The sequence below is a fragment of the Aptenodytes patagonicus genome, chromosome 18 (genome assembly GCF_965638725.1).
Source record: "Aptenodytes patagonicus chromosome 18, bAptPat1.pri.cur, whole genome shotgun sequence".
Lineage (NCBI taxonomy): Eukaryota > Metazoa > Chordata > Aves > Sphenisciformes > Spheniscidae > Aptenodytes > Aptenodytes patagonicus.
Genome location: NC_134966.1, coordinates 7,343,232 through 7,368,581, shown reverse-complemented (window position 1 = coordinate 7,368,581; position 25,350 = coordinate 7,343,232). Strand labels below are relative to the sequence as shown.

At 61.0% G+C, this 25,350-nt stretch overlaps 1 protein-coding gene across 1 annotated transcript; it reads right to left on the bottom strand.

Annotated features, from left to right (window-relative positions):
• Positions 1–884: 884 nt before the first annotated feature.
• Positions 885–24,942, bottom strand: NCS1 (neuronal calcium sensor 1). Its single transcript, XM_076355181.1, has 8 exons — positions 24,740–24,942; positions 10,247–10,271; positions 8,243–8,381; positions 7,673–7,751; positions 7,445–7,533; positions 7,040–7,117; positions 6,528–6,644; positions 885–5,793 (listed from the first exon to the last, which is right to left on the bottom strand). The coding sequence occupies exons 1-7, from the start codon at positions 24,801–24,803 to the stop codon at positions 6,546–6,548; spliced, it is 573 nt and encodes a 190-aa protein (XP_076211296.1). The 5' UTR covers positions 24,804–24,942; the 3' UTR covers positions 885–5,793; positions 6,528–6,545.
• Between the last annotated feature and the right edge of the window lie 408 nt (positions 24,943–25,350).

Genomic DNA, 25,350 nt, shown 5'->3' with positions numbered 1-25,350 from the left:
GCGCTGGCACAAGACACCTCCGAACAAAACCCCCTGTGCAAACACAGCCTCCTTGTTTAGACGGTTAGGGCATCCCAAAAATCATTAGTCAGCCTCGTTAAGAGAGCAAACAAAGATGGGCTGGCAGGGAGGCCTCGTGGCACTCATTTCCAGAAGACTTGGCAGGGCAGAACGGCAAACGCGATCCCGCGGCACGTGAAAAGACTAATCCAGGCTGCGAGCCCCCTGCTCGCCCAGCCAGCTGCTGGGGGGGCTGCCGAGGGGCACCTCCATTATGGGCTGTGAGGCACAATTACAAGATATTAATATCAAGCTTCCTCAGCAGCCACTGCGTGCCAAAAGTGACCCGACAGCTCCCAGCCCGCTGCATCGACAAGAGGGCTCGGAGAAGGGGACGGCGCAGGTGGGCGCAGCACGGCTGCAAGCGTCTTTGCTGCAAAAGAGAAAAAGAAGAAAGGATGCGGGCACTGCGGGGGGGATAGGACCTGGCAGAAGAAAAGCTGTGTCTGGATAAAGGGAGGTGGAAGGAGCAGTGTTACAGGGGTGAACGGTCCCTGACGTGCCTGGAGCCGAGACCTGACAGCTCATCACAGCGTGTGGGCACGGTGCCTCACCGACTGCCTGCCAACACAGCTCAGTGCATCCCCATTTGCAGCCATGCTGGGATAGCCCGGCCACCGCGCGCTGCTGGTGCCACCGCAGCCCCGTGCTCAGGGCACACAGCACCGGGTGGTCGCACCCCCAGCCCAGCTCCCGGCCCCGCTGAGCGCGAGGGCAGCTTTGGGGGCTGCAGGAGGCAGCAAGCCTGACCCGTGCCCCCCTGCCGAGCCTGCCTGCCTTCCCCCGGCTCACCCCGCGGCACATCACAGACCACTGGTGCTTCGTTACTGTCATTAAGCTTTTATTTCCACTGTCACAAAGTTCCTGGGTTTTGTTTTGTTTTCTGTTTTGTTTGCTTGGTTTGCTCTTGAATTCATCTCAAGACAAGGCAGCAGGGCATGCAAGCCGAGACACCGGCACGGACGCACAAACAGGCTTCATCTTTACAAACAAGGCTCTTTGCTGGAGCTGCTGTTTCTCAGCCCGGGGCTCGGCTGCCCCCCGGGCAGGGGTCCCATGGGACATGGCACCCAACCCAGGGGCTGGTGGCCGCAGGAGCAGAGAGAGAGAAAGGAAGGACAGCTTTCCTGCGGCACCGCTGGAACAGTCAGGGCTGGCACGTGTGACTGAGACCCCCAAGCTGTGCACTGAGACCGGGGCCATCGGCTCCCTCCTTCGCTCCCAGCCCTCGCTCCTGCCCCACCGGCCACCGCCCCAGCCGGACCCCTCCCCTCCAATGCCCCCGTGAAGGAGGGGTGGCTGATGCCCTCTCAAAATACCCCAGATCCCCGCCTTTACCCCAGGGCTGGGGACGATGGGACAGCGAGCTGGCTGCGGGTCACCCACCCACCCCGTCCAAACCCCCCTGACCCTAAATGTATGGGAAGAGGGCAGCTCTGCCAGCTATTTCGGCTGCCCCCATGCCATGCCTGGCCCTGCTTCAAAGCCGGCCCTGCTCCAAGCGGGGCTCAGCCCCAGACCCCAAGACTCTTCCACCCCCCAGATTAGCGCAGCCCCACGGCAGCCGGTGGCAGACGCTTGCTTGCATCCCTGCCCGCTCGGGGGGAGCAGTGGCTCTGGGATGGGGGTCCCACAGCCTCCACCCCCTCCATCCAACTGGGATGCTGTGTCCTGCCGGTGTGGGAGGCAGGCACCGACACGCACCCGCTTCTGCGCGGTCGGGTGAGATGCAGCCAGTACCCGGCACAAACGAGGTCTGGGGTCCCCCATAAACAAAACACCCCCCCCCCCTCCATGAACCCGGCAGGGAGTGCTCCCGGGAGCTGTGCAGTCTCATTACAAAGCGCAGCAATTAAAGGGCTGCCCCGAAGGAAAAACCCACTTCGCTTCTCTTTCTCTCTCGTCCTGGTTTGCGCAGTGATGAGAGGGTGGGAGGGAATCTGCCCCCAGAGCCTTCTCCCATGTCCTTGCTCTCGGGGGGAAACAGCTCAGCCCAGCCCAGCCCCAGAGCCCAAGGAAAGACGGTTACAAAGCAGCAACAGTCAGCGCACGAACAGAAAAGTGAAAAGAAAGGAAAAGTACAGACACGGCATTTTAATGGGGCAACACTGACGGGACAAATGAGAGGTGGGGGGGGGACACACGCTGCAGTCGCCGGGGCTGGACCCTCACTTCTGCCTGGCTGTGGTTCGCATCCCCTTCCCATCACCAGGGCTGCAGCCAGCTTTATTTCAGACAGGCATCAGGAACCCCAGTATAAACAGAAACAAATCAGGTCTTGTCGGCTGTTCGATTTTAATAATGAGCAGGTGAAAAAGAAGACCAAAATTAATCATTCAGTGATGTAAACTCCAACCCAGCGGTTCATGCCCCGCTCCCTCGTGCTCAGGGAGCACGTGCCTGATGCCAAACCCTCATGGTCGCAGCTGTGAGCCGTACCCAGCGCCTGCGCTCCCCTGGGCGCAGGCATCAAATCGCTCTCTGGAGGGGGGATGGCTCACCCAGGTCATTCCACTGATGGGGAAACTGAGGCACGAGGAAGTTAAGGCCAACATTTCCAAGCGTGAGATGCTTCAAGCCTTATTTTCAGCGGTACCGAGAAGCTGCAGATCCTGGTGATGTTCAGGAGTCGGGAGCCATCGGTGCTCCCCAAAAGGAGGCTAGAAGTATCCAAGCCAGGGCCCCAAATCCACAGCCGGGGGGGAATACCGGGGCCAAAATGATTTGCTCAAGGACGCTCAGCATGCCAAGAGCAGGACAGGACAGACCACACACTGAGACCCGCCACGGGGCTGGAGCCAGGACCCAGGACAAGAGCCAGCCCCGACCCCGCAGGAGGGGCCTCTGCCTGGGAAAACTCACCGTCGCCACCAAACCAAGAGGGTCCTCACAGCCAGCACAGAGCTTCTGAATGCAGGCAAAAAACTTTTTTCCTTTTTGCTTTTTTTTTTTTTTTCTAATGTGCAAATATTTAACAAGGGGCAAGGGAGGACGAGGCATGGGGCTCCATCCCTGAGCCCGCCAGCAGCAGCGACAGCAGGAGGTTGCTGGCAGCAAGGGCAGCACCAGCATGGTGGACGCTGAATTTCTGGGGTCTGAAGCTCTCCCAAGCCAATGCTGGTCCCTCGCCCCACCCGTGATGGGGGCCACACACCCACTGCTCTTGCAGGGCTGCCTCCCCGGTGAGACATCGGCAAGCACTGATGGAGCTCAAAGCATGGCAGGTCCTCCGAAAATTAAAAGCCTTTCAGGGGAAAGTGTCAGAGCAAATGAGGTTTGCCTTTGCCTGGGAATTATGTCAAACATCGTGGGGTCCATCATTTATTAGCAGAGGCGATTACAGCAGTGTCACATTCATTGGGAACATCAATTGGCACCAGGAAGGGACCGGTCTGGCAGATGAGCGTTAGATAAGTTGGAGGCACTGCAAAGATCTACCCAAGAGAGTTGCGTTTTGGCCACAAAGCATCAAGGAAAAGGAGTTTCCATGGGAGGGAGCGAGGTGACACCCTCCAGGAGCCCCCAGCAATGAAACATGGGCACCCTCAGGGGCAGGAACCACAGAAGAGGCAGAAATACTGCACGTGGATGTGAGGTCGGTCTCCTTGGGGATGGGGAAGGGCGGTTTTTTATGGGCATCAGAAAGTGCCACCAGCACACAGCCCCAAAACTGGGGAGTGGGGCTGCACGGCAAAGTACCAGCATCGCTTGGCTGGAGAGTCTGTCCCTGCCACGCTGGGAGGATTCAGACCCCGCTGGGGCACCGTCTTGTTTCCTGCATCGTGGGACACCTGTGAGAACGTCCTCCACGTCCAAACGTCACATCCCCCCGCCGTGGGGACAGTCCCCTGGCTGGGCTCCGCCGCGGGAGCTGCAGACATCCCAGCAGACAGTGGGACGGAAAGATGCCACCACCATCAGCCGGACCAGGGATGGAGGGGTGAGCCCCCAGGGTGGTGGGAGAGCGGCATCGGGGTTGCTGGCACAAAACACATCGGAGCAGGAGGTGTTTGCACCCCGGCTGGCTTTAGGGGTCCCACAGGCATCTTGCACTTTGCTCCCGAGGAGATGCAAATCTCTCCTCCCCCAGGGCAGGGGCCAAGGCGGATGGAAACGGAGCTGCGGCATCCACGTAACGCTCGTCCTCCAGCGGAGATGCCAACTGGTGTCCCGCAGCGTGTGTCCCGGTGGGGCTGAGCCCTGCTTGGGCACATCCCGGAGTGGTGGCGGGTGATGGAGAGGCCACACAGGCACCGCTCACGGCTGGGGGGGCCATTTCCAAGCCCCATGCTCGGGTGTCTCCAGGTTTGTTTCCCCAGCCCTCCGCCTCCCCCAGGGCAGGCGCAAGCGGCTCCACTTTGGGGAGCAAAACCTCCCATGTCCTAAATGAGGAGCAAGGGGATAAGGAGACACCCCGACCTGTGCATCTTCCAGCCTGGCACCCCCGAGGCAGGAGCTGCAGCATCGCCCCAGCTGGGATGCAGGGGACAGAGCGAGTCGTCCCCACAGGCATCCCCTCTGCTCTCCCAGCCCCGCTGGCACACGGGCTAATTCCCAGCCAGCTCCCTGGGGCTCAGACAGACCTTCCCACCGTTTGCAAAACAGAAAATATTAAAGGAATATTTGCTTGAAAGCAAAATCCAACTCTCGCCTCCATTAATACTTTTTCATGCAGTGAGAAAATGAAAAAAAAAATGGAAATAAGGACGTTCTGGTGCCCGGCGATTTCCTCGCCCTGCCCAACCGAGGGATGGAGCGGGCTCGGTCTGCTCGGAGCCTGGGCTGAGCTTGCAAAGGCAAGGTTGAACAGAAAAATGCAGGAAACAGGGGAACGGGAAAAGAAGCTACAGCATCCCCTTAAAACAGCAGCCAGCCCACGGAGCTCGGGATACGGGGGGGCGGGAGGAGATGGGGGAAGGCAGATTTTTGGCTTCATTGTTATTGCAGGCTCCCGGTGCCCCGCAATAGTGTATGAGCATGTAAACCTTACATATCATCACCTAGGTGGTTGGACACACACACGAGAGACTAAACACGGCAGCAACATTTACAACAAATAAATAAGGATATTGATCGTCGAAATAGGCATATAAAAAAAAGCCTCACTTTTTTCCACCAAAGGAAAAAAAAAAAAGGAAAAAAAAAAAAGAAAAAGCACAATACTGTCTCACCAAAAAAAAAAAAAAAATTAATATAATAATATATATCCCTAGTGAGCCAGGCCGGGCTGCCAGTGGCATCGCAGGTGACGCCAGGACTGTGTTCCCAATCGCCGTCGGTGCCTCGGCTCCCCGGCCGCCCCGCGCAGGCAGCACCCCGGGGTCCACAGCCCCTCGGTACCTTTGGGCTCCGTCTCCAGCCGGTCGGTTCCCGGGAGAGGACCACGCCGGCGCCGGCGCATCCGCAGTCCCATCCGAAAACGTAGGAAAGGGGAACAAAGAGGGCGAGGAGGCCGGGGCGGGACTCTGCCTTCGGCGATGCTTGACCCGTTCCCCCAGCCTTGAAGTCTCGGGCGTTCGCTGCCGCTCAGACCGGGGTCTGTCGCGGGTTTTTTTTTTTGGAAAAAGCAGAAGTTGGCAAATGGCAGCGGCTGGTTCGGAGTGCAGAGAGGGGGAGTGAGCTCGCGCTTCGAGGGCATCCTTTGCTCGCGGAACAGAAAGGAAGGCCGAGAGGGACAGGCAAGCTTCGCGCGGCGGTGGTCGGATGGCACGGAGAGCGTCTTCCCCCAGGCATCTGCAGGAGAGGGTGGGGAGAAGGAACATCGGGTGAGAAGGGTGGGAAGAAAGCCCTGCAGCCACCTCGCGTGACACCAGCGCAGCTGGGAGGGCAAAGCTGGAAACACAATAAAGATTTTGAAAAGCTCAAAACTCCAGCAGGGTTAAAAAAAAAAACCCAACAACCCACCACCCATGGTCGGACACTGCCTGGACTGCGCCGACCAAAATCATCCCAAGAGACATCTCTGCATGGCCGCACGGGGCACGGTGAGGACCACGGGGTGCTCAGCCCAGCACCCCCGGGATGCTGCGAACCACAGCGTCCCTGACCACCACCATGCCAAACGCTGCCAGCTCCAGGGTGTAATATAATAAGATATATTATAAATAAAACATTTAACATAATATCTCTCCGGAGCATCCCCATGGCCCCAGCACGCCAGCTGCCTCCCTGCCTCCTCTACAGCCGCGTCTGCAGGCAAGAGCGTAAACGCCTGCCAGCTGGGCGGCTCGTACTGCGTCCTCGCGGGCTGCGGTCCTGGGGTGCTCTGTGGGATGGGGCGGGACTGGGAGAAACCCGTCAGTATGGGGGCAACATCCCCCCCCAGCTGGATTTGCGAGAGATGACCGTGCCTTGATGCTTCAGCAGAGGAGAACCAGCCGCCCGCCCCCAGGGAAGGTGGGAATGGCATCAGGTGGGTGGGAGATGGTGCACCCCCGGCCCGCCCCCCCCCCCTGTGCCGCACTCACCGCCGCTCGGCCCCGGGACTATACGAGCCCGTCGTAGAGGGAGAGCGCCTGCACGATGGAGGGGTCGGCCTTGGAGCCCTCCTGAAACTCCTGCAGCGTCAGCTTCCCGTCCGCGTTCTGCAAAACACTCCCGTCGCAGCGCCGCTTTGCCCCAGCGAGGGAGACGCTGAGCACCCCGGGACCGAGCACCCCAGGGCCCCGGCAGCACCCACACCATCCCACACAGCCACCCGGGTCTCCCCCACTGCCGCAGCCTCAGTTTCCCCATCAAACCACCCACACCTGCAGCCAGGGAAGGGTGCCACCGAGGGTGCAATAACATCTCGGGGACCCTGAGACGGATACAGGGATCCCGGAGGGATGCGGGGGTCTGCAGCGAGCCCAGCAGCAGCTGAGACCTTGTATGGGCAGGGGAAGGAGGCACCTGCAAGAGCCGAGATGCGGCAAGGGGGCCCACAACTGCCTCCTACGTCCCCTGACCTCAGGAAAAAAAAACACTCGAGCATCCTCACCTTGTCCATCATGGCAAAAATCCGATCTACCCTCTTCTCCGGCGTGTTCTCCTCCTCGGGAAGCTCCACTGTGTTTCCCTGCGGCGGCAGGACAGGACCCAGTCACACACTGTTTGCGCCATGCCTGGACGGTGTCCCCGGGCGAGGACACACGTTTCGCCCCTGCCCCTCCCCGCATCAGGACAGGGCGCAGAGGGCCGGCATTCATGCCAGAGCCGTCTTCAGCGGCCAGATCCAGACCCCTGCCCCAGCCACAATGGCCACAACCCCCCACCGAAAAAGCCCAGGGAGGGAATCGGGGGTGTTTCAGCACCCTCCCCGCAGCCCCCCTGCCCACAGAGCCGGGCTCCAGCCCAGCAGGGTCCCCCAGGGGCTGCTCGCCCTGCCCCCCGCCCCGCCGCTTACCACCATCTGATAAATCGCATCCACAATGTCCAGCATCTCATTCCTCGTGATGTACCCGTCGTTGTCCAAGTCGTACAGCTTAAACGCCCCTGCAAGCCAGAGCAACGCCGAGGTGCTGGGGACTGCGGCCCCCCCCCCCGCCGGACACACACCCCATCCCCACCCCCGTGCCACCCCCCGGCCCCCTCGCGGGGCTGAGCCCACCAGCATCCCGCGGGGAGCACTTACACCTCAGCTTCTCATCCAGTGTCCCCCGGGAGGTGACCGACAGCGCCTGGATGAACTCCGAAAACTCGATCCTCCCGTCCTGGGGGAGGGAAGGAGGGGGTGAGGGTGCCGCTGCCACCCCCGCCCCGCAATGTCCTCCCTGCCCATGCATGCCCGACGTCGGGTGCTCTTAGGGGGCACATCCGAAAAGGCAATGGGGAGGGAGGAGCGATGCACATTTATCTCCAGCAGTGTGATCCGGCCGCTGTGTCCAGCCCACCGGCGAGCATGCCGGCGGGAGCAACTCCGGAGCAGGGGGGGCACCGCGCGGGTGGGCTTTTGTCAGTGGCACCGAAACATCGCATCTCTCCTCTCTCGCTTGCCACTTCATCGCCTTTTCCCACATGACTCTCATCGACTAAAATAAGCGTGGGGGCTCGCTCGCTACAGCTGCGCCGCTTTAATTTCATGCCCCAGGAAGCGCTGGAACATTTTGCTCCTCCAGCGCCGCACAGTCGCGTTACTGAACCCGTCCCACCATCGCCATGGGCCCCGACCCCCCCGGACCGTGCCCCCAGCTCGCAGACTTACTTTGTTCTCATCGAAGACATTGAAAACAAAGGTGGCGAATTTGGTTGGGTCGCCGAAGGGGAAGAACTGCTTATAGATCTTCTGAAAGCCGGCGGCATCGAGCTGGCCGCTGGGGCAGTCCTTGATAAAGCCCTTGTACCTGCGGAGGAAGGGCAGAGGATGGGCACCAGGTGGGTCTCCCCGCTGAACGCAGCCCCCCCAAGCCCTGGGGAGCCGGGATGAGGCTCTCCCTGGCGCCACGGTGGGCTGGAGCCGGGAAGGTCCCAGGGTGCTCCCGGTGTCGCTCCCATCACCCGCCCGCAGCCTCCCAGCTCTGCAGGACGAGGTCCCTGCAGGCACTGCAGCAAGGGTGGCAGCGGGGAGAGCCTGGAGAAGCAGCGAGCGGCACCAGTGACACCAAGCGGCGCCCACCACACTGCTCCAACCTCGCTGTGAGCCCAGAAGCGGCAACCGAGCTACAACCAGGCTCCTGTTGAACACTGTCCAGGACCTGGGAGGGGACAGGGACCCACTGCCCGGCCAGGAGCACCCAGGAGAGTCTTTTAAACCTCCTTTAAAATAAAAAGCCCTCTGCACAGAGTCACCTCCCGCCAGCACGGCCACGCTGCAGGCAGAGGTGCTGGGGCAGGCGATGCCTCGCTCGGCCCTGAAGCTGTCACGGGGCCGGCAGGAGAGTGTTTATATCCCTTGGCTCAGAACTTCGGATGCACGCGGCTCCCAAGCAAGAAGCTGCAAATGGAAAGCTTCACCCACCCAAGGGCCAGAGCCCCCCTTCCCCTCCACCACTGTGGCTTGGCCCCGCTACATCAGGCGCATCCGACCGTCTCTCCATCACGGAGGCGGCTGGGAAAGCTTCCCCCGAGTCGCTGCACCACCGCGGGGGAGGGACTCACCATCGACAGCAACCCCACAGGCAATTTGCAACCCACCGCTCGGCACGCACACGCTGCAGCCGTGCCCTGGTAAAAACCAACAGCACGGCGGCCTGAAGCACCCGGGGCAGCCAAGGCTCCACGACGGCATTTTTTGCACGATCCCAAGTGAAAGCTGCTTGGAGGAGCTGGGGGGGGCACAGCGAGGTTACTGCATCCTTGGGGCAGCACAGGCCAGGGCATCTCCCAAAACCCATCGGTGCTTAAACACCCCCAAAGGCCTTGATCCCAGCTCTGGGCTGGACCTGGATGCTGCAAAGTGCCACCCAGAGGGTGCAGGGGAAAGGGCTTGCTGGCTCTGTGGGTGCGGGGACCACGTGGGGACCATGCAGGGACCACGCAGGGTGCGTGAGCATTATGCAACGCGTTGCCCAGATCTGTCAGGCGCCCGCTGCAGCGGGCCGAGGGCTGGAGGAGGAGGGGAAGGAGGTGGCGAGGTGGGAAACCGAAGTGCCAGTGACATCTTTTTCACGCTGCTGCAGCTATGACTCATCGGGATGGGGGGGAAGGGATGAGGGAAATAGATAAAGAAAGCAAACCTTGACTGGTGGGATAGGAAGATGAAAGGGAAGCGGTGGCTTTTCTAGGGCGTCGCATTCGGTGGGGCGGAGGGGATGGGGTGAGAGCGTGCTGCCGGCAAGGCATCACGGCCCCGGCCCCTGCCAGCCTCTGCGGGCCCCACTGCAAATGGGGACACGCTGGGACAGCACTGGCTTCCCGCAGCCAGCGCCACGGCCACCAGCTGGACAGTCCTCACATCCCCGCTCCCCTCAACCGCCCATATGGGGAGGGAAGAGGCGAGAGGGAGGGTGCACAGCCCCACACAGGCAGCCGAGAGCAGCCGGAGCCAAGCCCCACCGTGCACCGTGCACGAGGTGTGCAAGAAAACCCCCTCTGTTTTCTGGTCTCCCCTCTATGAGCTAACACCTGCACCCCAAAACAGGCGCACCCTCCTGCACCCCCTTGCTCTGCACGGCCAGTGGGGTTGCTGAGCGCCGCCAGCTCCTGCCCCTTCGCCCGCCAGCCCCGCGCCCCGGCAGCTCACCGCCACACCACCGCGCCGGACACTCACCACTGCTGCACCTCCTTCTCCGTAACTGCAAGAGAAAACAGGAGAAAAGAGAAAAAGAAAAGAAAAGAGAAAGGAATTTAGCTCTTTCCCAGTGGCGGCTGCTCTTCTGCACTTCACATTAAGTGACTTCTCTGGGGGGGATGCCCCAGGGCTCGCTCGCTCGCTCCACGCGCTGCCATGTGTTACCTGCATGCGAGCGGCTGCCTTCGAGGCGCAGCCTGGGCCAGCCCGGGTGGTCGATGGGGCCGGGGCTGCAGGTGCTGGGGCCCCTCCAGCCCCGAAACCAGGGAGCCCACCAAGATGTTTTGTTCCCTGCCAGGAGAGTGCAGCACCATCGCTGCAAGATGCTATGGACCACGCAGCGGCCAGGCTGGTTCATGCCTGGGGAGGATCCGGCCCTGCCCTCCCGCCTCCCCAGAGACAAAACATCTCTGGAAACACCTGCCAAAACATCTGCCTGGAGGCAGCTTGGGGAAGAGAAACCCCAAAAACATGACGAGCTAAAAAATGGCGAGAGTTGGCAACCCTGAGTGTCCCCAGCCCGGGGACAGCTGCTGAGATTGCAAATGTCCTCAGCAGAGGAAAGGCTCCGATGGGATGCGGGATGCCGGGGAGCCCGATGGGGCGGGGAGCTGGTGCCCGTTCCCGCACGCCTCGCTGCAGGAGCGGTGCCTGGCCAGCACGCCAGCGGGGAGCCCGGTGCCAGCAGGAGGACGCAGGGGGAACGGCCTCGTTAGTCATTTCCCGTGCATCTAAATAATAATAAAAAAGCAATAGGTCTGAAACGCGCTGGGATAATGAGGCGGAGTGGAGATGTGTCAATGTGCAAACGGATGATAAAAATAGAGACCCAAGACACATCAACAGATGCCAATTACCTTGGATGGCAAATAAAAGAAAGCAATTTTCCATCAGAAAGATTTATAACGTGCCTGGCAGGAGGCGCAGACCACAGAAGGCGAGGGCTGGCAGGCAGCAGAAGTGGGGTGGCCGGGAGAGCACACGCTGGCCCCCGCCTCGCAGCCAGCCGGGTGCTGGCTCCCACGTCCCCGTGGGCAGGAATCGCTGCATCCGAGGCTGTCCCCGTGCACATGGGGGGTCCCTCCATCCCAGCTCGGGGACCGCTGGAGGGACAGAGCCTGCAAACCCCCCGGGAAGGGCAGAGAGGCCGGCAGCCTCTCCCCCTGCCTCCCCAAGGAGCTGGCAAAGGGCTGCAGCAGCCATGCTGGGACCAGCCGTGCCGGGAGGGCAGCAACACCCGCCGTACTGCCACGGGATGTCTATAGACGGCAGCACCCAGGGACAGAGCGGGGAGGCGGGTACAGGGTTGCTCGGCACCTGGGCTGAAGGACACCGAGGGCTTCGGCCGTGCCGCAGGAGGGATTTGGAGGGTTGTTTTGGCAGGGCTGTCTGGCAGGAGGAGAGCAGACAGGGGAAAGGACAGAGGCCTCCTGGCAGGAGGGAGCCAGGAGGGACACACTGTGTCTAGCGGCGGAGCTGGGGCGGGCAAAAACAATAGTTGTGCCACTCCCGAAGGATTCCCCATCCCCCAAAAAAATGGTTGCATGGAAGCATCCTTCCAAATGAGAGACGCTGAGTGACGTCTCTAACAGAAAGAGGCTTCCCTGCAAGCATCGAGACACCAGCCAGGACTACCCCCCCACCCCGAGGGTGCCCAGGGGATACCCCAGGCACCAGCTCTGCAGCCCCGAGATCGCCCGCAGGTGCTGATGAAGGCAGGTGGGAGGAGGAGGAGGAGGAGGGTGAGCGGCTGGACTTCGGGCAGCCCTCGGGGCAGGTGAAAGGGGCAACAGCAGCAGCCCGGGGCTGCAGTTGGGGCTCGGCTCAGCCCCTCCAGGCGAATTGCCTTCTGCTCTCTCTCTCGCTCGGCTGTGTTTCCCCCAACATGCTATTTCAGGCCCGGGAGCTGCCTTTCAACTCCAGCAGGAAACAATTAAGAAATCTGTGCTTTTTTTAGTACAGGAGAAACGCTGGTAACGACACACTCAGGCTGGGGCTGGGGCTGGAGGGGAGGGACGGAGCCGGCTCCCCTTGTGCCTGCAAGAGGGATGCGCGATGCTCCTGGGAGAGGCTTTTCCGACAGAGGGGACTGTTCAGGTGCCAGCCCAAAAACTGGCACAGGGCTCCCGAGGTGGGATTTGTTAAGGTGTATCCCCGGAACGAGGCCACGCAAAGCCCCATCCCTCCTCCAGCACACTGGCACCGGTGCCCTTCCTCCTGCCCCGGGTGCGAGGGGAAGCTGCGGGGTTTGCCCTGGGGTAGGAACACGGCCCCATCTCCCAGCCCTTGGAAAATCGCCCACCTCTGGGTGCATCCCTCCGCTGCCACCAAATCTTCCGTCTCCCCGGGGCAGAGCGTTCCCAGCGCTGGGAAACACAAGCCCAGCGTCGCTGTGGCTGGGCAAGCTGCAGCTGAGCGGGTACCTGCCTCCCCGTATCTGCAGTTACGGATCTGAGACAGATGATGACTTCGCGGCTGCCACTTCCCAGCCGCTCCGACCTTGCTGGGTGTCGACACTCAAAGTGGCACTGATTAGGGATGCTAACGCCCGTCCCCGCAGCAGGGACCTGCGGCCATGGAAGTCTTGGGGACACGCCACTCTCCTGACCGGGCTGAGCCACCTGTCCTGGGGCTGGGGACAGGGGACATCCACTCTCCTCGATCCATCCTCTGCAGCTCCTTGGTGTGCAGAGCCCAGCCGAGCTCACAGAAAGTACCTGTGTGGCAGCGGCTGCTGCATTTCCCTTCCCCGGCATCGATTACGGCGTGATGCTGAGCCGATACAAATCAATTTGCAGCGATATAAACCTCAGCCAGGTTTGACCCCAAGCGCTCAAGGACAAGGGGAACGACCCGCAGCAGCCCCCTTGCAGCATCCCACCGGAGCAGAGCCGGCTCCCTTGCCGTGCCCCTGCTGAGCCGGGGCTGCGGCTGGGCTCAGCTGCCGTGCCATGCTCCCCAGGGACCGCCGTTCCCGCAGCCGCTATGGGGATGGCTATAAATAAGCACACGTAGCAGCTCGTTAGCGGATGCAGCGTGCCCCGGGACCCTTGGGGATGAAAGGCGCTAAATAAAGGCAGGGTATTAGCATTCATTATGAACCGCAACGCTGTAAGAGGCATCGCCGAGCTGGGAGCCCCGGCTACACACCGCAGACGCCCTCCCGTATTGTACAACGCCGCACGGCAGCTCGTGCCGGCAGCATCTTTGTTTCCACTGCTCTTAGCAAAGCGTGGGGAAACACTGAGCGCAGGGCTCACACCACAGGCAGGAGCAGGCAGCAGGTGCAGGCAGCAGGGGCAGTCACCCCAGCGCAGCACAGGAGCTGCCCCACACGGCCAAGCCGTGGCCATGGGCCCTCGCTGCCCCTTCGCAGCGCTGGTCGGTCCGTCCCCGCTCCCATCTCAGCTGGGAGGAGGGTTTCAGCCACACGTCTCATGCAGCACAGAGAGGCAGCGACTGCCCGATGGGGCTGCACTGCAAGCAGCCCCCAGCCCCCTCCTCCCAGCTAGCGGTACCCAAAAACCCCCAACTCTCTACCCCCACCTTTCCATCAATCCCCAACAGCACAGGCGAGGACTGACAGCTCCGTCACCACCCGCCCTTCACGTGCCCCCTCTCTTCCCACCACCCAGCTGCCACTGCAGCAAGAAACAGCTCCGGTTAATCAGTGCTCAAGCCCATTAATTTGTGTTTGCCAGGCAGTGAGGAGAGGAGGGACCCGGGACCACAAATCCCCATCCATCGCCCTGCCCGCGGGGGAGCTCGTTGCTCGCTGGACCGCGGCGGGGACAGGGCGGCAGTAAGGAGTGCAGGATAGGTGGCCAGATTCGGAATGGTTTGGGGACCCCTGGCCACAGTGGGATGCACGACGTGACATGATGCTCCAGCCCCACAGGGCTTTTTTTGTGCTGCCCTCCCATTCTGCAGCCACCCCCTCCTCTGTTAGCGCAAGGGCAGGGGCTTAGCCACAGCTGCAGGGCCAGATCCTGAGCGGGAGCGTGCACACCCAGCCTTGCCCCCGTGTGCCACGGCCATGGCACAGGCCTGTCCTCGTGTGGGCTCGGGCTGCCAAAGGCTCGGCAAGCACCGTCCCCACACAGCAGCCAGCGGGGAGTCTTCGATAAGCCCCGGCACGTCCCCCCTCACTCCAGCTGCTACGACAGCACGTTGATCCCACAGGGCCATGGGCACCGCCGCCTTATCAGGGAAACCAGGGTTAATTATTTCCAGGCACAGAGCAGTTCCCCCGCCGCTGCAGGGCACTCCCGCTCTGCCTGGCCGTCGGCTCCACCACCAACCCATGGGCGACTGGTCCGGCATCACCCGCCGAGGCGTGGGGGTGGTGGTCCTGGGGCATTTATTTCCCCCAGGGACTCGCTGCGGCTCCTTCCCAGGGTCCCCGCAGGTCCCCACGCATCCCCGTGTCAGGGAGCTGGCACGTCGCCCCGCACTGGGGCTCCCGTCTGGGTTTGGGGCTGCCTAAACCTGCTGCGGATGCTCAGCGCAGCGCCCAGACGAGGGCAAATTGGGCACCCATGTGTGTGCAGAGTGGGCACTCCCGCGTGAGCAAAGTGGGTGCTCAGGCATGAATTAATGGGGCACTCATGCATGCACTAACTGGGCACCCATGCCTGAGCCAGATGGGCACTCATGCAAAAATAAATCGGGTGATCAGGCGTGGACTAATTGGGCACTTGTGCATAAATTATTTGGGTGCTTCTGGGTGAACTGATTGGGTGCTCATGCATGATTTCATTGGGTGCTCATGCATGAACTACCTGGGCGCTCAGGCGTGAATGAAAGGGGCGCTCATGCATGAACCAGCTGGGTGCTCATGCATAAATTTTCTGGGCACTCATGAATTTATCGGGCGCTCATGCATGGACTAATTGAGCACTCACGTGTAAATTCACCGGGCACTCCTTTGTGAACTAATTGGGCACTCGGGTGTAAATTAGTGTAATTAGTAGACAACACGCTTGTGCCTGTACTAATTGGGCACTCAGGTGTGAATGGATCAGGTGCTCATGCATAAATTAATTGGACACTCAGGCATGAACTGATTGGGGGCACATGCACCAATTAACTGGGCACCCATGCATCAACTAACAGGGTGCTCATGCACGGACCAGTGTGCGATCCAGCGCAAATTAACTGGGCAGCCATGCATAAATCAACCGGGTGCTCATATGTAAATTAATTGTGCACTCGTGTGTGTATTAATTGGGTGCTCATGCGTGAACTTATTGGGTGCTGATGCGGAAATGACTGGGGTGCTCATGCATGAGCTAATTGGTCCCTCATGCGTAAAATACCACGCTGCTCCGGGGTGAACCCTGCACACCCTGCAATTTATGCCCAACACACTCCACCCCTCGCCTCTGCGAAACACATATTTAAGAATTGTCTGAACATAAATCTGTTACAAACTCCACTTTCAACATCATCACAACGTTAATATTGACCAATTACGAGCTCCCCGCTCCCTCCCCGCCGAGCGGGCAACGGGGGCTCAGCAGCGTGTGCATGCGCTCGCTCGGATTTCGTTCCTTGCCCCTGGGACCCAGATTTGGGGGTCAGCATCACAGCGCGAACAAACACCCACCGCAGAATTAGCCCTTGGTCCCCCACAGAGCAACCACAGGGCTCAGTACAACGGTCCGAACAGATACTCGGCGCAGACTTCACACCATGCTCCTGCAAACACGGACCCAGGAAGGTCCCATCAGTCGGCACAGATGGACCAGCGCCAGCCCCCGGCCCTGCAGAGCGGGTTACCCGGGGTGACCACACCATAACCTGAGCAGCCATTACCGATTTCAGGCCTCGTCCCTACAACAGAGCATGGCAGCAGCTCAAGCTCTTGGAGGTACCGACGAGTGCAGTAGCTGTGGGGCTTCATCCAGCCCCCAAACGGGCGCTGGGCAGCATCTGCTCGGTGCAGAACGGGCATCTCCCCGCGGGGAGAGGAAGGGTGCCCCACGGGCAGGACCTGCTGCGTGCTGGGGCTGTCCGGGATGATCTCCGGCAGCCTGGGCTGTTGGGTGGCTTTGTGCAGGCCCGGGGGGGGGAGGAATACCTGCTGGCCCCCAGGGCCGGCTGGAGTGTGGGCACGAGACTCCCTCAGCAACGCGCTCCCCCGGCTCCAGCACCAAACCCCCGGCACGGAGCCCAGTGCCTGCGGGAGCTGCACTGCGGGGGGGGGGGGGGGGGGGAAGGGGGGAAAACACCCCCAGGCTGCCGCGGGCTCAGTCCTCCCCCGGGACCGTCTGTCACCCCGTCCTGGGGGCACCTCAGAGCTCACCCAGGTCCCCATTCGATGACGGTAACTTTTAAGATACGCCGTACGTCAGCGCTTTGGAAATTTAGGTTGTTTGGCCCTGACGACTCGGTCTCATTAAAATTCAGGTTTAACTACACAACCAATGTCCTGGTTAAACATTACAGAGCACACCGTCCTCCTCCCCTCCGTCAGGGCTCAGCCCCAGCTCTGGAGCTACCAGACCGCCCCGGGGCTGGGGTTTGCTCCTGCTCCGGGGCCGGCGCAGGGCTAGCTTTGGGGAAGCAGCGTTAAAACATGACCCCGGCAAAACCTGGCTGCAGCACCGGGGTCACCGCCCATGGAAACAACCGCGGCAAGAGCCTGCCCGATGACATTTTCTGTTGCTCCCAGAGATGACCAGCAGCAGCTTGCCCGAACCACTGTGCCCCCATCTCAGCCCCGCGCACCCCGGCGGTGCCCAGTCCCCCCTCCCAGCCGCATCGCCCACGTGCCAGGGGTGTCCCCATGCCGGGGTTGTCCCCCTGTGGGTACCCGTCCCTGCAACATCCCACCCCAAAGGGATGTCGGAGCAGCCTCACCACGCGGGAACCAACACAGCCGGAGCCGCCTACCTGTCGGAGCAGGATATCCCCATCCCAACTCGCCCATCTCCCCATGCACTTGCCCCATTTGGCTTCTCTCCCCATCAGACACAGACATCGCCAGCATCACAGCGGGTCCAGGAGCCTCCGAGACGTTCGGAGCACAAGCCCGACAGTGTTATTGGTGTCATTTGTTACTGCTGAGATACGAAGCAATACGCGGAGAGAACTGCATGTGCGTTTGGCACTCTTCTCGCCGGTGGTTGCCATTAGTGGTCTGTCTTGCTCCCAGACTGGATAAGCAGGTCCATGAGCAGCTCTGTTCTCATCTCCCCCGGGGCTGGTACCAACAGGAAAGCCAATATGCAGTTAAAATCCTTTTTAGACTTTATTAAATATTTAAGGGCCCGACATTAGGCTTTGGAAATTGGGTTCAGGGAAAAAGCAGCAGTCACTCTTTGCAGCAAAGGCAGCAGAGGAAGGGCAAAGGACAGTGCCTTCGTTTGGAAATTAATGAATCAGACTGAAACACACCCACAGCAAGAGCCAGTGGCTGCGGCAGGTCTATCCCGGACTGGATTTAATCCCGGCTTCCTCACGAGCCGACGCAGCGATGCCCCACGGTGGGGCAGAGCATCCCCAGTGCTGCCGGGAGCAGGGATGGAGCAGCCCCCCTGCCCTGGCCGTGCAGGGGGCAGCTGTGTCCTGCCCCCCGGCTCAATCCTCCCCTTAGCTGCGGGGATTTCGGCATGGCCTGGCACTCCAAGGTGCTGTCCCCAGCCCATGGAGCGGTTCCTGCCCCGAGCAGAGGAGAAAACTCCCCTCCAGACCCAGCGCGGGCAAGGGAAGTGAGGTCTCTGTGACTCAGCCATCAGACCCTGGAGCCAAGGGAAGGTCAGGAGGACGCTGCAGGGCAAAGCCTCGCTGGCAGCGGGGCTCCTGTCTCACCCACAGGGATGGGGCCGCGCCAAGGGCTGCCGAAGTAGAGGGTGCTGGAGACACCGAACACCCGCTCCTCCACAGGGGGTAGCACGGACACCTAGGGCATCTCCACGGGGTCCAGCCATCAATCAGGAGATGCTGGAGAAGCACGGGTGGACGAAGCACAGGCAGCCCTCCTTCCATGTAGAAACCAAAAATGTGCCTTGAAGGGAGAACAACGTGCAGGAGGTGTGGGGAGCGAGCCCCGTGCTGGCACCGCCGGGATGGGGAACCTGCAGCAGCGGCCACCGAGGAACCACAGCGGTGGTCACCGTGCCCTGGGCTGAGCACCTCCCAGCCAGCCCTGCCCTTGGGCAGGCAGGGGTGCAGGGCACGGACCCTGGCTCCCTTTCCCATCCAGCTCCCTAGAAGACCCGGGAGGCTGAGGAGGGGAGGGAGGAACAAAGCGACCCCACAAATGTCACCCCGATAACGGAGCGAGCGCATCCGCGGGCTCCTCCCTGAAGCAGCCGCTTCCTTTGATGCCTTCAGAGCTTCTTGTTTCACAACCTTAATTATAGCGGCAGCAGCAAAGGTCAGGAGAGTGGTTAAGCAGATCCATTAACATGTCAGGGGATAAATGAAATGTGATTCTTCTGATGCCTGAGCAGCAGCAGGCAGCGGCGCAAGTGCGGCCGGCAGGGACGGCTGCTCCGCTCTGCCGCAGAGGGAGCCCGAGGGGCCCTTGGTCACGCCTTCCCCTTCCCACCCCGGCATTGCAAGCACCTCTCAGGGACCACAGGGACACCCCAAAACTTGCTTCGCTTGCATTTACCCGCAGAGCACCAGGTCCGTGCACACATGGGATACCCAGATATGAGATTCGCTGGGAGCAGGTTGGGGTCTCCCTGGGGAAGGGGCTGGAGATGCCCTCCAGACCACCACAGCCCTCCGGAGGCAGCACATCAGGTCCCCATCGAGCTCGCAGTGAACCCGCACTGCAGCTGCCACCTTCGGGGCTCTGGGTTACATGCGGCTGCAGTAAAAACAGGCCCCAAACAAAAGCCAGCCCCTGGGCGTCCCTCCAGCGCGTCCTGCCCATCGCCCTCCCCTGGGCCCCCTCTGGGACAGCAGACCTGCTCTGCTCCCCTCCCCGCAGCGCATCTCCAGGGTGCTTGGGCAGGTGCTCTCCTCCTCCCCCCAAAACTCCGCTTTTGGGCTCCTGCAAATCCTATTACACGCCGAGAGCGCTCGGAGCAGGCAGGCACGCTCGCCGGGTCAACCAGCCAGCAGCAGCCCAGCCTCAGCTTTACACACCGGGCGTGCGCCCGCCTGGGCATCCCGGTGCCCCTCTCCCAGGAGCAGGTCCCACGGGGCTCCCACCCCAGGGGTGGGATCCTGCCCACTGGCTCTCTGCCCATGGCTGTGCAGGCAGCCCCAAAACGGGTGCTTGTAGGGCCGAGCGGAGCCAAGGGATACGGGGCTGGTGCCGCAGAGGTGAGCACAGGCAGCTGCCAGACACAGGCAGGGAGCCGCGTTTGAGCCTGGCTTCGGGGCTCCACGCTTTGGGTATTTCACCCAGCATTTGCCGCCGAGGGATAACGGGTACATAACCACCTGGCCCCGCTTTCTGCCGGATGAGCAACAGGAGGGATTTCAACACGAACCAGCCTGGCAGAGAAACCCAGCGCCTGGGGCCAAACGCTTCGGAGGCTAAAAATAAACCGGCAGCGGGGAGCCACCGAGGTCCCTCTTCTGCTCCGCCTGCCCCTCTGCTCCTGCCCACCGCCCCGGCCAGCACATTTCCCCGGCACTGGGGCGACACGACGGAGCAAAGCCCCAACCCGGTGCCCCCAGCGAGGAACCAACCCATTTTCCTGGCTGAAAACTGCTGCAATCAGAGAATTTTCTTTCCCGCAGAATTCAACCTGCCACTACGTACCCCCGTAACTACAAATCAATATGTTTGTAGTTTGCTTTTAAACTAATGCCCATTAATTCAATGCATTACTGTCGAGCAACAGAGCCAATTTTGCGGCTTATTGTAAAAGAGCAGAAAACGATGATGCCAGAGTGAGTTTAAAATCCACAAAATAGATCACAGTGGGTGGGACGCGGTTCTTGGGAAAGGAGCATCTTCCTCTCCCCGCGCCCACTCTGCAGCCCGGGCCTCCCAGTGCCACGGGCATCGTTTTGGCACCCTCACCGTGACTCCCACGCCTTCACCGGAGCCTCGCTGCGGCCTCCGGAGCTCCGGGACCATCATCCTGACCCCACGCCCGGTCCCAGCAGCGATGCTGCTGCACCTACATGGCTCCGAGCGCACCGGATTACACGGCTACTGCCAGTGGCATTAAAAAAAAATACAGCGTTAGTAGTTCTAGACACGGGCAACAGCTATGAAAAGTGAACCCTGAAATCCAAATTCCCCCCAAATGACTTAAAAAAAGAGCTAAAATGTGCTCTTCTGAAACAACCTCATATTTTTAAGCCTGTTTCATGATTTTAAAGGTTGCCAGTGCTGTGGCTGGGCTGGCCTGGGAGCGCTGCTGCAAGTAGGGATACTCAGCACTGCATTCCTCTCCCTATTTCTCTACCAGGAGTCCACGCCAAGCCAGTTCCACCCACGACACATATTCTGCACCCACAACTGCACACGTGCACTTTACACAACTTTATGCAGGCTGCAGGGAGCAGCGATACCCCAGGACCTTCATAAATCTCCAGCTTAGCAGAACCCTTTGACCGCGGCCCCGCAAGGCTCTTAAGCACAATCCCAAATCCCACCGCGGCCCTGAGCCGCGAGCACCTGGCCCAAGTCAAGCACAGGCTTAAATCCCCGCCAAAGAGGGGCCGGCAGACACGATCCAGGGAGGATGGTGGTTCCTTCGGGTCTCGGGCTTTATCACCTCGTGGGACAAAACACACAGAGGCCAAAACTGTGTCTCTGAGCTACCTCAACGAGGCATCAGGAAGATTAATAAATTAGTGATTATAAAGCACTTTAAGAGCTTTTGGACGAAAGGCTCTATGGAAGTACAAAGAATTACATAATTTATTATTCATTATTATCACTCAGCATTGGCTTCTCCCGCACGCTCCTATATGGCACCAGCCTGGCCTCCGAGGAAGGTTAAATCCTCGCCCCGCAACCAGGCTCTCCCCGCCAGCGCCGCTCCAGCGCCTGGCAGACGGGTGAGCTTGGCACTGCCAGATATTCCTGGGCACTCAGGTGCCTGGAGATGCTGAAAGACACATGCTGATGGGTCCAAATCAACAGGACTTGGGCAGCCAGCACTTCGAAGAAGCCTTCAGATGTCCTTCTGCGCCTTTAGGTGTCCAAGTGCCATTAAAATCTGGCCCCCGGCACCGTAAGTCAGGAGTGGAGAGGGGAAAGGGAGCCAAGAGACAACGTTTCCAGGCTCCTGCCCTTCCGTGTCCGGTTCCCGGCAGGACCCAGGACAACCTGCTCTGAATACCTGCAGTGAAATAATTCTCTCATCTCATGGAGGCCCCTGATGGCAACTCTGCAGCATCCCAAGCACGACCACCACGTCCATGACTGCCCGGGCACGCGAGCTGTCCCACGCTCCTCTCCCACCGACTGCTTGTCCCAAGATTGCTGCGACTGAGGCAGGGCCAGAGAAACACCACAAATAGGAGACGGTGAGACCAGAGGGGACAGCGCCTGGGGGACGCAAGAAGCCACCAGGCATAGGAAAAGCACTGAAGGTTCACGGCACAGGCTGCGGGTCCTCTGTGTCTCACAGACGTGATAAATCTGTACAAAAGCCACGTGGGGAGGGAAGAGGGGGTGAAGCCTCCCCATCCCGCCGATCCCAGCAGAACCAAGAAGGGGCTTTTTGTTACTTGCTTCGTTTTCTTTCGAAATCACACAAACAGAAAATGATGCAATGGAAGGAAATCCCATCGTGGGAGAAACCCTTCGTGTACCGCAGCCCCGGCTCACACTGCCACGGGAACCTCCCCGGGACAAAAGCGGGTCCCCTGTCATTAGCTGCCAGTTACGGGCTCCCGGAGACATCTGCCCAGATGTGCTGTAACAGCAGCAGAACAGCACCACGCACGAGGCAGGGCCAGCACCCGCTCGGTAACGTGGCAGCCAGCACGCCGGAAGGGCAGCCACGCACCGGGGATGCTCTTCGAAGGATGGTCATCGCCGGTCCACCAGAAACGTGCCGACATGCCACAGGGCTGTGGAGTAAAACCTTTCCCAAGCAGACCCCCAGAAATTCCTGAGTATGCCATGGATTTGTGTGTACGACTATCCCCTGCTCGAGCTGGTCCACTAGCCACGGCACAGGGGTCTGGATCAGTCCCTCCCACTGTACTCAGTGCAACCCTGCACTCCTACCTGCATCTCCAAAATGCAGAAGGAAATTAGTATCTTTCCAATCTCCCAGAGTCTGAAGATAAATCAGAGGCTCTCAGACGTGCCTGGGAGGGCCCTGTGAAGTGCTTTGCCAGACAAGGGAACGCACGCTCGCCTTGACAGCTGCAGAAAAGGGGCAGAAACACTCAGCAAAAGTAATTAATCCCAGAGACGAGAGGTGGAACGAGCAGAGGTCAACAAACAGAGCCTGGTATTAGCAACGGCGCTCTCTGACAGGCATCGCACCGCCAGCCACATGCTGCCGGGGCACGTTGGGATGCTGCACCAGGCTCCGGCCACGCAAAGGGCCACATGCTGCCCCACGGCACGGCTGCCCGGGCGCTGCTGCCTCACCTGCACAGGTACATGGGCCTGGTGCGCCTTGAAAAAGAGGCAGCGAGAGGCCTGGAGCGGGCAGGCAAAACCCCAGGCAGGCCAGGAACTCACTGAGGGAGCGATCAGAGGACCGGAGTCTTTTTTGGAGGGGGTGTGGTGGAAAGGGGAGGTCACCCAAGAGAGAGGAGCAGAAAGTTGGGAATAAAGTGATTCAAAAGGCAATGACCCTCTGCTGGCCTCATCCAGCAAGAGACATCCCCATGCCCGCAGATGATGGTTTCACCAGCGCTGTCTTTGTTTGGCATCGGCTGCCGCTAAGACGCGGGGCATCGCTGCCCGTGCGCCCCGCCGTCAGCCCCGCTGGGGTCGGCACCTTCCCCGCGCAGACACTCCCCAGGGGTGCAGAAAGCCCAGCATGCAGGAGATCACCAGCAGACGAGGCTGTGCTGGGGCCGGCTCTTCCCAGACCCCTCTCCGTCGGAGATCGGATCGTTGCGGTGGCTGCAAACCGAGCGGGCGATTGCAGCACGGCAATAACCGTACCTGGCCCAGCGCGGCTGCACCCGCCGTGGGTCACAGCTGCAGTGAGGACACCAAAACCTGGGGCTCAGCTCCAGCTCCAGCCGGGGTCTGTGCCCAGCCGGCACTGCCACGTTCTCACTAGTTCTTCTCCCCGAGCCACTTCGAGGAAGCCCAGCGGAGGTACCCCAACCTCTCCTACCATCACTCACGATTTGGCTATGCGGACATGCCCCCCGCAACCTGCCCTCCTCCTGCCCGCTCCCGGCTGTGCCACGGCGAGAGAGCAACCCCGCGTGTAGGGTTGTGCAATGCACCAGTATTGCCTCTTCTCCATATGGGAGAACTTGCTGCATCCTAATCTATTGCCTTTTTGGGTAAGCGCTGCCGTGGGACTGCAGCAATGACAGCGGGGAGAGCTCGCAGGTCTGCTACACGTTAGCAGTTCTCTGGCGAAGCAAAGGGGGAATATCCCCGACCTGGGAGCAGAGAGGCAAACTTGAACCACCAAAGCCTCTGTTTCCTTTGCGCATCCTTCAGAAAAAAAAACTGGTTTTGCTAAAACTGGATGGCTCAGGCACTAGCCACGTTAATAAGATTACAGCGGAGGTTCAGATGGGAAAGCCACTCACTTAGAAAATCAGGTTATGAAACTGATACTGAGATACTCACAGAAAAATACCGAACTCTCTGGTGTCAGGCTCTTCTCTCCGCTTCAGAGCATAATAACAAAGGAAACCCCTCCAACTAACGCACCCAAACTTTGAAAGCCACCCAGACGGTTTGGCCCCCCGTAGGGAGAAGCTGCCTGGCTCCAGGGAAGCAGCGAGGGGAGGACAACCACCACGGCCAGTCCCTGGGTACCCGCCTGGCAGCGAAACCCCCGGGGCAAGCAGCCCCGGGAGAAAGGATGCTCCGAGCAGGGGCAGGAGCAGTGGGGGGGGGTTAGGAAAAGAAAAGCGCATCGGTCCGGGCGGGCACAGCGGGCGGGCAGGACGCGGCCCTTGTTCCACAGTTATTGAAGGATTAGAAATAGGCCACGGAGAATTGGTTTTGTAAGAAAACAGAGTATTTCCCTGGCTCCCTACCCCTCTCCTTGTCTCCGCTGCCTTGTGGGGCTTTTTTTTATCCTTCCAGGCTAATCTCTGAATTCTTGCAACAAAGCCCGGCCGAGCCTGCGCCCTCCCCCGGGGAACGGCCCCGGCAGCGCCGATGCCCGGAGAAATCACAGCTCGCCGCTACAAACGCAGGGACGAGCCGGGGGAGGAGGCCGGGGCCGTCCCCGCGTCTCAGGGGTGGCCGCGGACCCCAGCAACCCCCCAACGGCCCCATCGCCTCCCCCCCGGCACCCCGGGGCCGCCCCGGCAGCATCACGCCGCGCAGCCCCCCGGCCCCCCCACACCCCCCCACCCCCCCAGGCAGGCCCGTTTACTCACAGTACGTTTTCCTGGTCAGCTCCTCCACAACTTCAGGCTTCAACTTGCTGTTGGATTTCCCCATGGTGGCCGGCAGCGCCGTCAGCCCCGGCAGAGCGCGCAGCGCCGGCTCGCCCGCCGCCTCCCGGCCTCACTGCGGGGGCATGGAGGGACGGGGACGGGGACGGGGACGGCCGCGGTGCCTCGCTGGCGGCTCCCGGCCGGGCTACATCCCGCGGAGGGGACGGGCAGAGCCGCGCAGCAAAGCCGGGGGGGGGGGAGCGGGGGGGTGGGGGGGTTGGGGGGGGTGTCTTTGTTGCCGGGGCTTGGCCGCGAAGCCGAGCGGCGCGGCGCTGCAGGGCCTCCCTGCGTGTGCGTGTGCCTCTGTGTGTGTGTGCGTGCGTGCGTGTGTGAGTGTGTCTGGTGAGCGTGTCCCTGGTTACACGCACCCTCCCCGCCCTCCGCCGCCAGGCGCGGAGCGGCCGCGGCCGCGCTGCGGGGGCGCGGGGCGCTGCGGAGGCGCGGACGGGCGGCGCGCCCCGCCCCGCGCTGCGGGATGGAGGGAAGGCGGCGGGGGGGGGAGAGGGAGGGGGGGGGGGCTCCGGCACGGCCCCGCCGCTCCAAACCGCGGG